The 16,806-nt window shown below is 38.8% G+C and overlaps 1 protein-coding gene across 1 annotated transcript in view; it reads left to right on the forward strand.

Annotated features, from left to right (window-relative positions):
* The window catches only part of LOC112102189 (macrophage mannose receptor 1-like), an 80,798-nt gene extending 68,339 nt beyond the window's left edge, over nt 1-12,459 (forward strand). Inside the window, exons 26-30 of the mRNA XM_026649475.1 lie at nt 746-895; nt 5,100-5,216; nt 8,150-8,317; nt 10,577-10,618; nt 11,033-12,459. Coding sequence (XP_026505260.1) covers nt 746-895; nt 5,100-5,216; nt 8,150-8,317; nt 10,577-10,618; nt 11,033-11,283 — 728 coding nt within the window. The 3' untranslated portion in view covers nt 11,284-12,459. The remainder of the gene's footprint in view (nt 1-745; nt 896-5,099; nt 5,217-8,149; nt 8,318-10,576; nt 10,619-11,032) is intronic.
* The last annotated feature ends 4,347 nt before the right edge of the window (nt 12,460-16,806 follow it).

Here is a 16,806-nt window from a genome sequence, read left to right on the forward strand (position 1 = left end):
TGCAACTGCCTAAAAAGATTATTTTCTCTCATGGCTCGATGATGATTGAAATGATAATAGCTATTGCCAGGGAAAGCAGGAAAATCCTGAATTCAGGTCTTAGTAGATAAGTAAAATAAGAACAGATTTTCTTGACCCAGAATACTGGGTTTTAAAACATAAATGCATTCCTGATATTTAGGCTACACAATATATATTCTCCTACTTGTGTGAGATTTTAAACATTTTCTATTTATTGCAGTTTTTAAGTTAATAATTTTGGCCCTATACTGTGCTGTCTTCATCTGCACCTTAAACTCAGCCATTGATGTCAACTGAGCTGCTCCCTTGTTTCAAGAGTTGTATTGGTTTATGGCCTGATTTTACCAAATTTAGGCCCTAATTCAGCAAAGCACTTAACATGGGACTTAAGCATCTTCTTAAGGCAGTTTAGGTGTTTGCTCAATAGGGATGGACATATGAACGTGCTTAAAGATAAGCATGTGCTTAAGGGCTTTGCTGAATTAGGTGCTTAGAGCATAAAATGCAGCTGTAACACTAATCATTCACCAGTCTGAGATTTTCCCACTATGATATAATAACAAGGAATACAGATTTTCAAAGATTATATTATGATTAAACAGCTGTTATGAGAGTTTCCTGGTGTCAGATTAGTATGTGCTAGTCATGGTAAAAGTGTGTGAGAGAAACCTGTTCATTTAAAATGTTTTATTAATTACAGTTTATGTTTTATTAATTTAAACAGTTAAAGCCCCCACGGATCCTCCCCAGCTCCCCGGAAAGTGCCCTGAGTCAGAACACAGATCATGGATCCCTTTCCGTGGTCACTGCTACTTCATTGAGTCTTCATCTACGAGAAACTGGGCACAGGCCTCCTTAGAATGTCTTCGATTAGGTAAGTGTCCTTTCAAATTAGAGGTAAGATGCACACAAATCTATTATTTTTTTTATACATCACTATGAATGTATCAGTGGCTATGAAAGTGCTACGTATTAGCATAATTTAAAGACAAATTCCTTGTGTGCATTAATAATAAAATCTCTGTTTTTTTTCAAATCTCATTTTTTTACATCATTTATACTGTGGGCCTGATTTGCCACTAAAATACTTATATGCCATTGAATGAATAGAATTACAGAAGCCTGTCTGGGATAATACTCTGGTAAATTGGGACCATTGCTTACTTGTCTGGGGAAGTGAATCTTTATGTACAGTCAGTTTCAGTGTCTGATTCTTATGTACTAGTTAAAACAGCTGTTGTATTTGAATTTCTAAAATTACAAAGGAATGGTTACATTCATTCTTTGTTTTTGTTTTGTGTTTTTTTAATCATAGCATCCTGTTTATATCATGATTTGTACAATTTTTTTTATTAAAACAAGTTTTTGCCAAAAACTACTTCCTAGTGTCCCTTCGAAAACAGAAATACCTCCCAAATGCACAACTCTGGTTGTAGCATATTTTTATGGTTACGACAGGTGTCACCAGGTGGCCTACATACACACAGTCTTCCAAGTTCTTTTTCTTAACATGAGAGCAAATGTTAAATCTTGGGACAATATACTATATGTTGTTAGTTTGGTTATGCACGTTTTTGTCTAGAAGGAGCTGTGCAGACAGCAGGAGAATTTGTTCTCTGCCTTGGTCTCTGGTCTCTGACTGGAGTCAGTTCTTGAGGCAGAGTTGCTACTTGGGAACCAGGCACTAGTGTTGGGCTGATATTCCTGAAAAAAGGGATTTCCTGCCTGCTGTTTGTCCACCTATGTTCAAGGACTGGTCTATGTATAAATTAAACAATTACAGTAGAATATACCAAGACTCCACATCACTGATTTCCCCCCCCCCCTTTCTGGGAAGCCAATCTGCAAAGGCTACAGACACTTGCTGCTGATTGGTAGAGGGCTGTCAAAAGTACAAAAATGTCTAGCCTCAAAATGATGTGATTTAATCATTTGTGTGATATACCTAAACTTTTCAAAGTCCGTTTCCTCTTCTGCATTTGTGAAAGTGTTTCCTGAGTCTGCCTATAATAATGACTGCAGTATAGAAGACTAAAGATTCATGTATTTTTATATTTGGGATACAAAATTCACACTGTCACTCCTCACCCTCTGGGCTTCCTATATTTATAATCACTCACTGCCCAATTGGTATCCTGTTAATTCCCCACCTATAGTGGGATTTGGCCTCAATTATAATTGCACCTATGTGAGGGCAGAATTGGGCCCTAAATCAATAGTAGTATAAAGTGCTTTTATTTTCTATGATTATATATTAGTTCATCTTATTTCTACAATTATATATTACCTGGATAAACCTCTCCAAGACAGCAAAATCGAAAATAGTTAATTGAGGCACCATCACATCATATCACATACTATCCACAGCCATTGCTACACAGCTGATTTCTGGGTCCCAGCCACAAACTAAAAGAGAATTGGCTACGGAAAATGCACTTTATCAACATTTAAAACATTCCAGTCCTTACATCATTATGCTGCTGATTATCTTTCCTGGAATACTATTGAACACAGTGTAGGAATTCCTTGGCTCTATCAGTACAACATGGAGAGTTAATAGCTGTAGTATAAAGTCTGGAGTTACAGGTAGATAATTAGCAGGATACTAATTGGTTAGTGAGTGGCCAAGAATGTGGAGCACAGAGGGGGTATGGAGGAACAATGCAAATGCTGTATCCCCAAATATAAAGATATATGAATTGCTGATAATAGCCCACCTTAATTGATTAGTCTCATTATAGTTGATATGGCAACACCCATTTTTTCATGTTCTCTGTGTGTGTGTGTGTGTGTGTGTATATATATCTTCCTACTGTATTTTCCACTGCATGCATCCGATGAAGTGGGTTTTAGCCCATGAAAGCTTATGCCCAAATAAATTTGTTAGTCTCTAAGGTGCCACGAGTACTCCTCGTTCTTTTAACAAAGGCTGTGACTCAGATGAGTTTTATATAGAAGTTCAGAAAAAAATTAATAAAATTATAAACGTGCTAGTTTATATCATATACAGGATAAAGTGTATATTGTTTTGAGGCTACAGAATTGATATACATTATCAGTTTTGCAGTCAAATATTAGATTAACTTTGTAAATCTTGTGGGCAAAATTCATCCAAACACTGTCACAAAATTCATCCAAGCAATGTCAGTCTCACAACCTACTGCAAACTTTACTGGGAATTTCTAGTCAAATCATCTTTGTGAACTTACAGCACAAGTTTTTCCAGATACTAGAAAATGGTGCAGGTTTTTAATCTATTTTAAAACCATGTATCTAACACCAGAAAGCACCTGAATCCCACAAAAGAAACACTAAGAATTACTGAGCAGCTGTTCTATTGCCAGCTGCTATGAGTTTGAGAAATATGTGTGTAGCAGTGCATGTATTCCAAAATCTTCAGATTTTGGCAATCTTAATCCTGCTATTATTGGCTTTCCACACTTTTGTGTCTGTGCTGCAGTGCTTTTCCTTTACTGTCCCTAATTTCCAGTGCAAGGCCAAAGGAATATTCATTGTAAATCCACGCCACAGATGATTCACGTGCTCTTACAAATTTCACATAATCTGTAGAAACAACCAGGAACTTTTTAAAAATAAATATTTTATACTTTCACAGGTATAATGAGATTGAGAGCGAGGAATACTGCACATAATTATACAGGAAATGATGTGGGAGTAAGATTTGTTCACAAAACCACTAAAATATCTGTATGTACCAACCACCATAATATGCACAAGTAGTATCTGCCAGCCAAGTTCTTGCAAATGCCTCGTGAGACCAGAAAAAAACCTTGTGAGAATTCTTGCTAAGCAGCCAAAATCTTACAAAAATTCTTCCAGGAAACCTTTCACTTCAGCTCTCCCTCACACCCATCAACCTACCAAGGGGTAGGTGTCTAGTATAGATACAATAAATCGACTGCCGATCGCTCTAGCGTCGACTCCGGTACTCCACCTCAACGAGAAGCACAAGGGCAATCGATGGGAGAGTGTCTCCCCTCGATACACCGCAGTGAAGACACGATCGATCTCCCCTCCCTCACCCCCCGCCCCGTAGTGTAGACCAGCCCTTGGACTCATAGACTTTAAGGTCAGAAGGGACCATCATGATCATCTAGTCTGACCTGTACATTGTAGGCCACAGAACTTTACCAACTCCCTCCTGTAATAGACCCCTAACCTCTGGCTGAGTTACTGAAGTCCTCAAATCATGGTTTAAAGACTTCAAGTTACAGAGAATTCACCATTTACACTAGTTTAAACCTGTAAGTGACCCGTGACCCCTGCCTTATGCTGCAGAGGAAGGCGAAAATCCTTCAGGGTGTCTGCCAATCTGACCCGGGTGAAAATTCCTTCCCAACCCCAAATACAGTGATCAGTTAGACCCTGTTTATGTGGGCAAGACCCACCAGGCAGATACCTGCAAAATAATTCTTTATAGTAACTCAGAGCCCTCCCCATCTAGTGTCCAGGCCATTGGAGATTTTTGCAATTGGCAGTCGTCTAACACCGGGTATCTTTGAGGGAGGGGAAAAAGGAACAGCTTTCCCAACTTTGGACCACAAGAAGGCCTGGGGACCAGGCAGCAGAGTGATAGGCCCCTGACTGGCCCAGTGGTAACGTTTCTTGTGATGGATGCTCCTCTCCCCTTTTCTATTTACCCCACAACAATACAGGGCTTTCAGAAATTTGTAGATTTTAGGTGAAATTACCTTTCTAGTCATGATGTATCTGATGATAATGAGCAACAGTGAAGAAATTAAGCTGAATCATTAGCAAAATTTATAGTATCAAAAATGTAATTGGCAAATATCTTCTAAAGTAAAACAGTGCATACATACCAGTATGATGAAAGTAACCAGTGTAGGTGCTGGGGTGGGAAGGGAACATTTACACATGATTCCCATTGTTTTCACTGGGAGTTGGGCACAAAAATCAATGGCAAAATATGGGCCCACATGATAATTGATTTAAAACTGTCATAACACTTGAAAAGACAAGAAAAGGCACTCTCAACGGGGGGAATATATTCCATTGTAAACTCATCTCCAAAATGATTGTTTCCTGATGCTCTGTAGGTGCCTCTTTGGTTTCAGTAGAAGATTCAGCTGAAGCCAACTTTCTGGCGCACAACCTAGAGCCACTTGAAGAAAAATCATCGACTTTTTGGACGGGAATGTACAGAAATGTGGACGGTAAATTTTTTCTTGTAATACTTATTCCCAGATGAATATTTGTCATAAAGATACACTGAGTGTCAAATATTTCATATTGCACATTGGTGTAAGACATAAAGAGATAAAGCAGGAAAGGAGACGTTTTATATATTTTACCTACTGTTGTAGGAATGAAGGTCATAGGTATGACCAGTCAGTTGATTGTAATAAAGTGGATTGGAGGGCAAAGTCACTGTAACTGGTAAGATATAAATGAAGAAATAAGTAGCAAGAGTCCTTTCTCGAACAAGGGGTGGGGTGGGGTGAGGTGGAGAGGCTCTGGACAGAACCAGGAACTGAGAGAGTGAACATAAGGCTCTTTGGGCTCTGAGAGTTAAGCAGTGGTGCAAGTAGGTTGCCTTAGTTGTTAATCAACTAATATAAAAAGAATCCATTAAATGAATGTATGGCTAAAAGTTGGCCTCTAACTTTATCTTTAAATTAAAAAGTAGCTCAATCTAGTACCCGCCCAGAGTCAAAACTCCAGTTTAACTATGGCAGTCGAAGACCAGAAGCAGATCCATCAGGACGGCTCCTACCCTTTTTACTTCAGAAAGTCTAAAACATGATTCTTGTGGCCAAGTGGGGTGAGGATGCATCTGGTTCAAGCAGCTCGTGACTCTCGGAGCACAAATGCAGCATCTTGGGGCCAGAGTTTCTGAATCGGAGGAGCATTAAGAGATTAAATTATTTATAGAGATAACAGGCTTACCTACAACTGGCTGTCTTGATCTTCCAGTTGATGGAGCCGGTCTCATGATAGGAGGAAACCAACATCACTGGAGCAACAAACTCTTTTGCTTGTGACCTATTTTCCAAAGAAGGTAGAGGAGGCCTATCATTCCTTAGATGCTAAAGAGATTACCCCTGGAAGGCAGAAGGGGTTACAATAGTTAGACATGGCTGCAGTGACTAAATCTTCTCTCATTAGAAGCATTGATACTCTAGCTGAGTGTGTGAGGATTGTCGGGTATTTGCCTAACAGACTCAAAGTTGGCGAATTTCATGAGGCATCTAGACAGACCCTCTTCTGAGTGCTGCGTGGGACCCCAAAGTCATGGTACACGTTGGTACCAGTGATCAAGAGCAGTGGATAATACAAATCCTGGAAGCTAAATTTAGATGACTAGGAAAGAGGCCTAAGTCGAGGACCTTTGAGGGGCTTTCTCTGAAATACTTGCAGTTCCATGAGCAGGGCCAGCTGGATAGGAGAAATGTCAGAGTCTCACTGTGCAGGTGAGAAGATGGTGTAACCAGGAGATGTTTAAATGTATTAGACACTGGAGAACACTCTGAGGAAGTGAAAGCCTATATAGAATGGATCGGCTCCACCTGACACAAAGGAGAGCACTGGACTGCTGGCGCAGAAAACTGATGAATTTTTGTGGGGATTGTTTTAAGAGTGAAGTAGGGGGCATCTGAAATCTGAAGAGCACTCAACTCAGACAAAGATATTTTCTAGGGATGTCTGTAACTGAAAAGCATTTCTTTATCCAGCAAAGGATAGGGCAAGAAATACAGCCTAATTGGTGGAGGGAAAGAATGAGCTCATAGAGATAAATTCCAGAAAAGTAACAGGCATCATACTAAGGAGCTAAGGGAAAAAACGGATACCCCGAGAAAAATAAAAAATACTAATGTAAGAGGTATAAATGCAAAAATAGAAGATCAACATAGAGTTCTTGGCAATGGAAGACATATAACTAGACCTGGGTAAGAGCCAGATTTTCCACTGTGCGGGAAATTTGGTAATTTTTTCTTTTTTTTCTTTTCCTAAACTGAATGAAAACAAAAAAAGTAGAAATTTCCTGTAAAACAAAATCCCCCCCCCCAGTGTTTGAGGTTGATCAATACATTTTGTTCTGGTTTTGACCTTTCTTAACTTTAATATATAAACATTAATTTCATTTTGAAAAGCCAGTATAAGGCGGGAGATCAGAGTGTAATAAAAAGGAATAATAGGTTGTAAACTGGTCAGTCATGAAAAGAAAAGGTTTAGAGAAGTAATTGCCTGACATCTTAAATGATTGATTGCTTCTTAAAACACTTCATTCTAGAGCACAAAGAAGGAGGCTATTCTTACTTTAGTCTTAAGAAACACACAGGAGCTGATTCAAGAACTAACGATAGTTGTTCCACTAAATAGTGACTATAATTAAATTTATCATATTCAGGGAAATAAATGTACCAAAATCTAGCACAGTGACGCCAAGCGGGGGATTTCAAAGAAATGAGGAAGCTGGTTATAAAACCTTAAATTCAACAGTAAGGAAATCTGTAGACTCAGCATGGAAGTTGTTTAAACATTATTTAAGGGCAATGAAAGAGGCATGTCTGTAACAAAAAAGAAACAGCAAGGCAAACAAACAAAAAGTCCCAGTATGGCTAAATAACAAAGTTTAAGAGGTTTATTCAAGTAAACAGATAATCTGTCAGAAAATGGAAATCCAGCCCTTCTGAAGCCAATAGGAGGAAACATAAACTGTGGCAAGTAAAATGAAAAATGGAAATTAGAAAGGTTATGTGGGATTTTGATGAGTAAATAGTCATAAAAATAAATAACTTGTAAATCACAGAAGATAAGGACATTTCAGAGAAGCTAAATGATTTATTTCCATCAGTGATCCACCACTGGAAGAATAACCAAACAAAATAATAAAACAGAGGATGTTGTGAGGGATACCTTCCCTGAGCCTGCTTTTCTCAGGTAATCTATGAAAGTCGTGACCGGTTGAGGCTTTGAGACCTTCACACCTCTCTAATACACATACTTCTTTTGGGGGGGGGGCATTTTTCAAAAACTATAGAAATGTGAAATTCTCTGAAGTGCCCTTGAATTTTTTATTCTTGTTGTCAAAAAGTGAATGACCATTAAGCTGTTTAATATTCAGTGTATTTCTAATTAACACTAGGACAGTGGTTGTGGCTAGACAGCACTGCAGTGGATTTTGTCAATTGGAATGTCGGAGAACCCTCAAGTCAACAAAATGAGCACTGTGTTGAAATGTATGCAAACTCTGGGTACTGGAATAATATTTATTGCTCTTCCTACAAAGGATATGTTTGTAAAAAACCAAAAAGTAAGTGATGAGTTTAATGTATTGTGTTTATGGATTTGTTTCATTAGTAATGTTTATAGTATGCATACTCTTAATAGATATGTGCTGCGTAGAGTACATTTGTGATAGATATCCTTTGTGTGTTTATACACAATACAGAATACAAACATACATAGTATGAAAGAAAGGGTCACGCTGTCAAAAAGTAGGTGCATTCAAAAAATGGATGGCCAACCTCTGTTTCCAAAAATGCATGCATGCAAATAAGGAAATTTGTACTTACACTTGCAAAATTGCCCATATAGTTACAATAATTATGTGTGCAATTGCATGGGTGCTATTAGGATTGCATTTTTTGCACACAGAATTTGATCCATTCCTGAAAATTTTGTCCTCAAGAAAAAATACTTATATCTTAACCTAAAGCTAATTTTTGTGGTTTTTTTTTCTCTCTCATATACACACACGCATGCACGCACTCGGCACTCTTTCTTATATGAAATGAATATTCATTAACTTCACTTCTTTGTATTGCAAGAATATTCTTTCCTGAAACATGTTAGGGGAAGATGAATAAACTGGAAAAGGAAAAATTGATCAGGCAAAAGCAAATAGCATTGGTCTAAGTGTACAAAATTTAGAAAATCCTTGAAATAATGGAATGTGCAAACTCAGGAACAAATCAGAAGCAAGCCTGTCCTGTGGGCTCATGTTCATATACTCCAGTACCCCAGTGTCACTGGTAGTGCTTAGAAAGATTTGTGCTTTACCATTTCCACCTCTTGGGTGTCAATATTTATTTTCTTCATCCTACTTTGTGAAGATGGTACCCATTGCTCTAATTAAGGATGGCTGCACAAATTAAAGTAACATGAGCATTACCTGGAAAATTTGCCCATTATTTAAACGGAACCTTTTTTTGAAAAGTCAAACTCTTGAATTAACTTATTTTGTATCATTTCGGTACATCTCCACAGCACCTGGTTTTGTCATGAATCAGAAATACCAGGAACAATTGCTGTACTTCTGATGCAGGTCAACCAGGAAGCAATGGACATTTCATAAGAGTGCCTATTTTTGCAACATTTCCGGTTCAATTCAATTTTTCAACCAGACAAGTTCAACTGAATCATTTGAGATTTGCTGTGACTAATCCTACCTCCCAAAAGTGCAAAAGGAGCCAAGTATGTGGAGGGAGCATTTCTCCCACACTGCATTGTAATGGCAAGTTTCTTGTAAACATGCTCTGTTCTAACTGTTGCAAAATGCATTCAGTATTTGAAATGTGCCTAGTTCCTCTATATGAAATGAGGGAAATCCCATTACCCTTTTATAGAAAGCTGCTCCTGCGTACACAATCATCTGACTTTCTCCTGACTGCTGATGAAAGATGTTTTTTATATTAGATAAACAGCCTTGCAAAATTGTCACAAAAATGTAACAGACCATCCACAAAATCTAATCACCTGTACTTCAACGTGATGATTAACAATAGAAAAACAAATGAGATTTTATTTACCTATCAAAAATAAATAATAGCCCCAGGTGAGTGAATAAGTGGAATTTTGCAAGGCTGTGATAATTCCTCATTTTACAGTTCAGAGAATTAATGTCAGCATGTTAAATTTAAACCTGCTTTTTCTTAAAGGGGCTGTAAAACATAGATCTATAACTGCAGTCTTCCTTTAACTGAATATTTTCCATTGCCCATGTTTACATAATTTCTACCCAAATTACTGAGAACTCTGGAAATATTTCCATTCTGTGTATGCAGTTGAACTTCATTTGATAAATAAGCAAAAAATATTGGGGTGTTACAACTAATACAAAGATGTCATATAGGACCCAATCCTGCAAACATTTGCTGCCAGGCCTAGTCCTTACTGTGACTTCTTTAGCATAGTAATTGCTGTGCCCGGTTATAATCATACGCAGGATTAGGCTCGTAGGCCACATTCCTACAAGCTGCTCTGTGGAGTGAACTGCTGCGTATGCAGCACTCCATGGACTTCACTGTAGCTCTGCACTGGTGCAGGGGTCTGTCACTATGGAGCTCACAGCAGAACCATTTCAGGTTCATTGCATATTTTGTAACTATATTAGATTAATTTATCATATGTTGCTACTGGTAAAAATATTGTATTTATTCAATACCAGAAAGTCCATGGCCCTGTTCAGTCATTTTTACAGTATATACCAGTATGTGTTAATGTACAATTTTCAGTGTATAAATGAAGACTTTTAAAGATGTTGAGTAACTGTTTTTCTTCTGTTTTAAAGCTGTTGAAGTGCAATCAACTGAGAAGCCCCCAGACAAGAAAGGTAGGATTACTTTCTTTCAAATAAATAAAGAAAAAGCCCAAATAAAAGCATTAGTATATATTATGCCAGATTGTCATATTTTATATTATAATATCACCTCATATATTTTTAGATGCTTAATGGCCATCAAATGCATTTCCTCGATAATAAAACATCCATAACATCCCATTTATGTCCAAATGCAGAACTCTTCCCTAAAATTGGATTGGAATGTTGTGTTAAGCTTTATAAATTGTGCTGTTTCATATGCTTTCTGATTTTGCCTTCTGCATTGTCAGTCACTAATTATTTGGAGATGATAAAGCATTCATGCATAAAAATAAACTATGGTACTATTTCTAAGTACAGGATTGCATTCTATAATCAGATGCCAAGTGCGTGGTTTCTAGTAATTTGCTTTGCATTCATTTACAGCAGTGAAAAAGGAGGAGAAGATTCCTGAACCTAGTCACAACAAAACTGGGATTGTAATTATTGTGGTGATCCTTATCCTAGCAGGAGTTGGCCTTGCAGGCTATTTCTTCTACAGGAAAAGAAAGAATCACCTGGCAACAAATGACAGCTTTGAGAACAACCTGTATTTTAATACTGATGCAGTTCCTGGAACTAGTGACACAAAGGATCTTGTGGCCAACATTGAGCAAAATGAACATGCTATTCTCTAGTGCGATAAATTAAAGATGGGCCTTGTTTTAATAAAATAATGCAACTGGGTTACCTGAAGGTTTAAGACAAAGCTATTTTCTCCTGTGCAAATCCTGTAGCAGTCATTTTTTCGGCATCTGCATATTTTTTTTATGTACTAGCAGCAGCAATTACTTCATTTCATAATCATTCTATAGTTATATACAATTCCAGAACTACTTTAACAGGAGCATTTCTTATGAAAAATATAGTGCAGACTAATTATGAAATGGAACAAATGGATACACTTAAAAGAACGAAAATGAAACACAAGCCAATGTGAATAAGCCTTCAAAGCATTTGTTTCTTCACCATGCCTGCATCACCCTCATGAGTGTTGGGCTTCACATCAATGCAGTCTCTCCAAACTGCTCAGCAAGCACTTGTCTCATTCTGTTAATAATGCACATATTCCTGGAAACCTCACTACAAGGGTTTGGCATTGGGTAGCTGATGACACTGTATTTGAATACATCCCATTTAAAAAAATGCTCCGTGTGGCATAATTTCAGTTCCTGTAATCTCAGACAGCATACAGAGCTAAATATGCAGTTCCCCTCCATCTCACACCCACTCAGGAGCTACCCATAATCAGGATGCAGGCCTCTGGAGCCCAAGCAATGTGGCTGGCAGACACTACCAGCACCTCTTACTGGCCACAAAAGGAGTTTGTCTGGGTAGAATGATGATGAGACCATGGCAACACCTTCCTGCATACCAGTATAGGTGTTGGTTGGAGGGTACAGGCTATGCATATTCAAAAGATGCAGTAGCAATGGACAACTCTCAGGACGCTCCTCACGAAACGCTGCCACTTAGATACTCTTTCTCCATAATACAGCTTAGCCTTGTAAGAGAGATCTCAGCCTATACAATGCGATAACTTTGCTAATGCACCTGTCCTCCCTATTGCTCTAGCAGATCAGCTGTTTCTTTCTATAATGTTTAAAGAGTGAAATATTTCAGGAACTTTAGCTTCCCAAATGATCATTTTATAATCTGATTTTTGTATATCTTGTAAACTGTAAATCATGTATGCAGTAAATTTTTTCCTCACACAGATATGAATGTGTGAAAGGAAAATTTAAATGTTTCCTTCGTTTATGCATTCAACTTTAGTTCTGTGAAATAAACAGTAACAGACTGTGACTTTTTAATAGTTTTGCATTTTTAGAGTACATAACTCACTATTCACATTGAAACCAGTAGGAAAAATAAAGAGTTATTCATTAACTAATACTGACCTGGAGCAATACCAGCTTGTGTTGTGATCAAGTAATATTAGCGGGCAAGGCAACAGTCAATAAGGGGCAACATCCAGTCACCAAAGCAGAAAAAGAAAATGAATATGCCAACAATTTTTGTTTAGCTTGCATGCATATTTCATTGTGGCCTACCGGATGGCTCCCTGAAACCTTTGATGTTGTGTCCAGTCTTCAAATTATCATATTGCTATCAATCTTATTTCTTATTTCCCTTTCCATAGTACTTCTCTCTTTCAGAGCAAGAGAGCTCTTAGAAGTTGCAAAAAGGCCCTTCTCCAAGCAGTGTCAGGAGTACTACAGGGAAGGAGACCTAAAGAGAGAAACCTGCATGCTAAGAAGTTAATTTGGAGTGAGAGTTTTACTAGAGGAACATAGGCCTCTCCTGCTAGAGCCTGATTCAAAGCCACCTGCTGTCAATGAGGGTCTTTTTCACTGACTTCAATGAACTTTGGATCAGAGTCATGGAGAGCAAGTCTACCATGGAAAAGGTGGCACCAGCCAGAAGAGATTTGAAAGGGATAATTGGAGCAGGAAAAGAAACAAGGCCATATTTATTTTTATTGTAGTAACATCCAGAGGCCCCAGTCAAAATCTGGGCCTCATTGTGCTAGCTGCTGTACGACGACAAAGGTAGACAAGGTCTCTGTCTGATTTGAACCAAGCCACAAAAATGAAAGTGACAATAAGAGGGAAGGAAGGAGAGAAGAAAAGGAGGGAACTAGCTGCTGAGTGCTCTGAACGTCATCCCCACATAGAGTGAATTAGAATAGACACGGAGCTGACAAAAGGAGGGATAAGTTTAGCGAGATTTGTATCCAGAAGCAATGGTTACATTCTCCTAACCACCAGTGAAATTCACCCAATGCAGAGGGCCTGCAGAAGGTCTATGAGCATTTGTGTCCCATCTGAGCCCTCAAGATAGTGCTTTTATCTGAAGTGCAGATGAAAAAGGCATGTCTGGCTATAGTTACTACCTGAGTATTCAGTATCAGGTTTGGGTCTAACAATACTGAATGTATCACGCCACTATATAAATCAATGGTATGATGTTCATCTAGAATATTGTATTCTGTTCTGGTCACCTTATCACTAAAAAGATATAGCAAAAATAGAGGAGGTTCAGTGAAAAATAATGTAAATCTCTCCATTTGAAGACAGATTGAAAACTCTGGATTGTTCTTCTTAGAGAGAGGATGAATGAGAGAGGTCATGGTAAAGATGCACAAGATAACAAACTTTGAATAGAAGGTATATCAGGATCTTCTGTTTGCACTACCACAATACCAGGACAAGGGGGCATTCAATGAAACAGCAAATTTAAACAGAATACTTTTTCACACAACACCAGTGGAAATCATTGTCACAAGATACGATCAAGGCTGAGATTAGCAGGATTCCAAAAGGATTGGACTTTTATAAAGATAAGAATATCCATATTCCATCATTCATTATAATAGTATGTAAAAAGATGAGCTTTGAGAAGGCTATAAACCAACCTGCGGCCGTCAGGGTAATCCATTGGCGGGCTGCCAGACAGTTTGTTTACATTTGCATGGCCGCTCACAGCTCCCAGTGGTCACCGTTCCCAGCCATTGGGAGCTGCGAGAAGTGGCAGCCAGCATATCTCTGCAGCCCACGCCGCTTCCCGCAGCTCCCATTGGCCAGGAACGGTGAACCGCAGCCACTTGGAGCTGTGGGCGGCCGTGCAAATGTAAACAAACTGGCAGCCTGCCAGCGGATTACCCTGATGGGGCGCCCACCACTGCTATAAACACTCATGCTTCAGTGCATAGACCAACCTCTAACTAATGGGTTAGGTTGAAACTTCATCTGTGGGCAGATTACTATATAATTGCCTACTGCAGGATTTCTTTCATCTTCTTCCAAATCATTTGGTACCGGCCACTGTCAGAGACAGGCTATGGAGGAGATAAACTAATGACTTGATCTGGAAGTGCAATTCCTATACACCACCACTAAGAGGCACATCTTGGTCATAAAGCGGTGATTACACTTCCTCAAGCAGGGGATGTTGATATAATACTCATCAACACTTCCAATTTCTTCCCCTGAACTAAAAATATTATTTTCCTTTTACCTGGACTGAACTTCTTGTGAAATGACTTGGTCTTGTCCAACATCAATGCAGAGCTGGAAAGAGCGCCCAGTAGATTTGGCTCCCAGTCCTGTGCTGTTACCACTAAGCTACACTTTTCCCCAGGAAATGATTACTGTATAAAACGTTTCTACGATCTAGAACTGCGGAAACGACTCATAATGACTAATTTGAAGTTAGCCCCCTTTTGTATTTGTGAATTGTTCACAAACACTAATTTTTTTTATAAATTTATTTGAAAATTAAATATTTAACAACACATTTTGGCCAAGGATTGCTCATGAACTGTTCATTGAATTTATTCAATCAATATTCACAAGTTACCATTTGCTATTAAATGGTCACCTTAGATTAATGTTGTTACTTTTTGTTCCCTGATTGGATGACTAAAATGTATATAAATTGCAGCCTGAACATTCTCATGACTCTTTGTGCGACTACATATTCACATGGTGGTTCGAGACTTCCACAAACATTCTAGGCAACAACTAATCACTTCTCCATGCAAATGAAGCTCACCTAGAGGCACAAGATAGCTGACTGCTGCTTTTGCTGCAAGGGATTGTATGAGCCAGCCAGCAAGAAAGGGGGAGTAGGCAAATAAGGCCAGAACAAGGACTTGCTGCAGTGAAGGGAGAGCAGCTTGCTTGGCAAGCTAGAAAGACAACCTTTAGCTGCACTGAAGGGCTACAGCCAAAGGATTGATTTGGGATGTAAGCACACAGCCAGCAAAGGGAGATCAAGCACAGACAGTGCACGGTAAAGAAGAAAATAAAAAGTTTCCCTGTGGAAGAGCAGGCCGCGGGGAGGGTGTGCAGTTCAACAGGAGAGAAATGAAATGGCAACTTTTGTGGGCAATATTAGTGAATTTGATGAAAACCAAAAATCATGGGTGATACTGCAAATATTTTGAGCAATGTGTAGCTTGCAATTCTGTTCTAGACAGATGAGTTTCTACCTTACTAACAGTGATGGGTCCAAAGGCACGAGGAATGCTCCATGACGTATGGACTCCAACTGTGCCCGGAGCTCCCATATATGCAGCAGTTACTGCAGCAATGCAGGGACATTTTTCTCCTACCCCATTGATGACAGCAGAACAATATCAGTGCCCTCAGAGACATCAGGAAGTGGAGAGTCAGTAGCACAGTTCATTGCTGCTCTAAGGAAGTTGGAAGAACATTGTCAGTTCAAACCAACATTAAGCAATATTCTGTGACTAATGAATCTGAATTACACAATGACCAGATCTGGAAAAAGTTACTGCTGTATCAACTCTTTCTTTCAAGAAGACTGTTGAGGTAGCTATTGCCATGGAAACGGCAGAGAATAAATGGACACAAATCTGACATCAAGAATTATAACATTCAAAAACCAGTAGGAGAACACTTCAATATCCCTGGACACTCAATAACAGACTTAAGTGGCAATTCTTCAACAAAAATCTTCAAAAAGAGACTTCAATGAGAAACTGCAGAACTGGAATTAATTTGCAAACTGGACACTATCAAATTAGGCCTGAATAAAGACTGGGAGTGGATGGATCACTACAAAAACTAATTCCCCCATGCTGATACTCATACCTTCTTGTTAACTGTTTGAAATGGGCCACCTTGATTATTGGTCTCATTAGCACTACAAAAGTGATTTCCACCCCTTCTTGTCAACTGTTGAGAATAGCCCACTTCTGCTTTAATTAAATTGGCTCGTTAGCACTGACCACCCACACACACTTGGTAAGGCAACTCCCATCTTTTCATATGCTGTGTATTTATACCTCTCTACTGTATTTTCCACTCCATGCATCTGATGAAGTGGGTTTTAGCCCACGAAAGCTTATGCCCAAATAAATTTGTTAGTCTCTAAGGCACCACAAGAACTCCTCCTTGTTTTTCCTAATACAGACTAACACGGCTACCACTCTGAAACCTGTCACCATGCAAGGCACTGAATTTAGCCGTATAAAGTGGAAATCCATCAACTTCATGAAAAAACTCGTGCAGATACAGCCAGACATCATCTTCCTTTCCAAATGCAAACAGATGGATATCATACCAAAAGGACTGAAGGTAAAAAAATCCATTACAATCAACATACCACTCACACTATGGTGAGAGATTGTG

The sequence above is a fragment of the Terrapene carolina genome, unplaced genomic scaffold (genome assembly GCF_002925995.2).
Source record: "Terrapene carolina triunguis isolate 2854851 unplaced genomic scaffold, T_m_triunguis-2.0 Scaffold84, whole genome shotgun sequence".
Taxonomy (NCBI): Eukaryota; Metazoa; Chordata; order Testudines; family Emydidae; genus Terrapene; species Terrapene triunguis.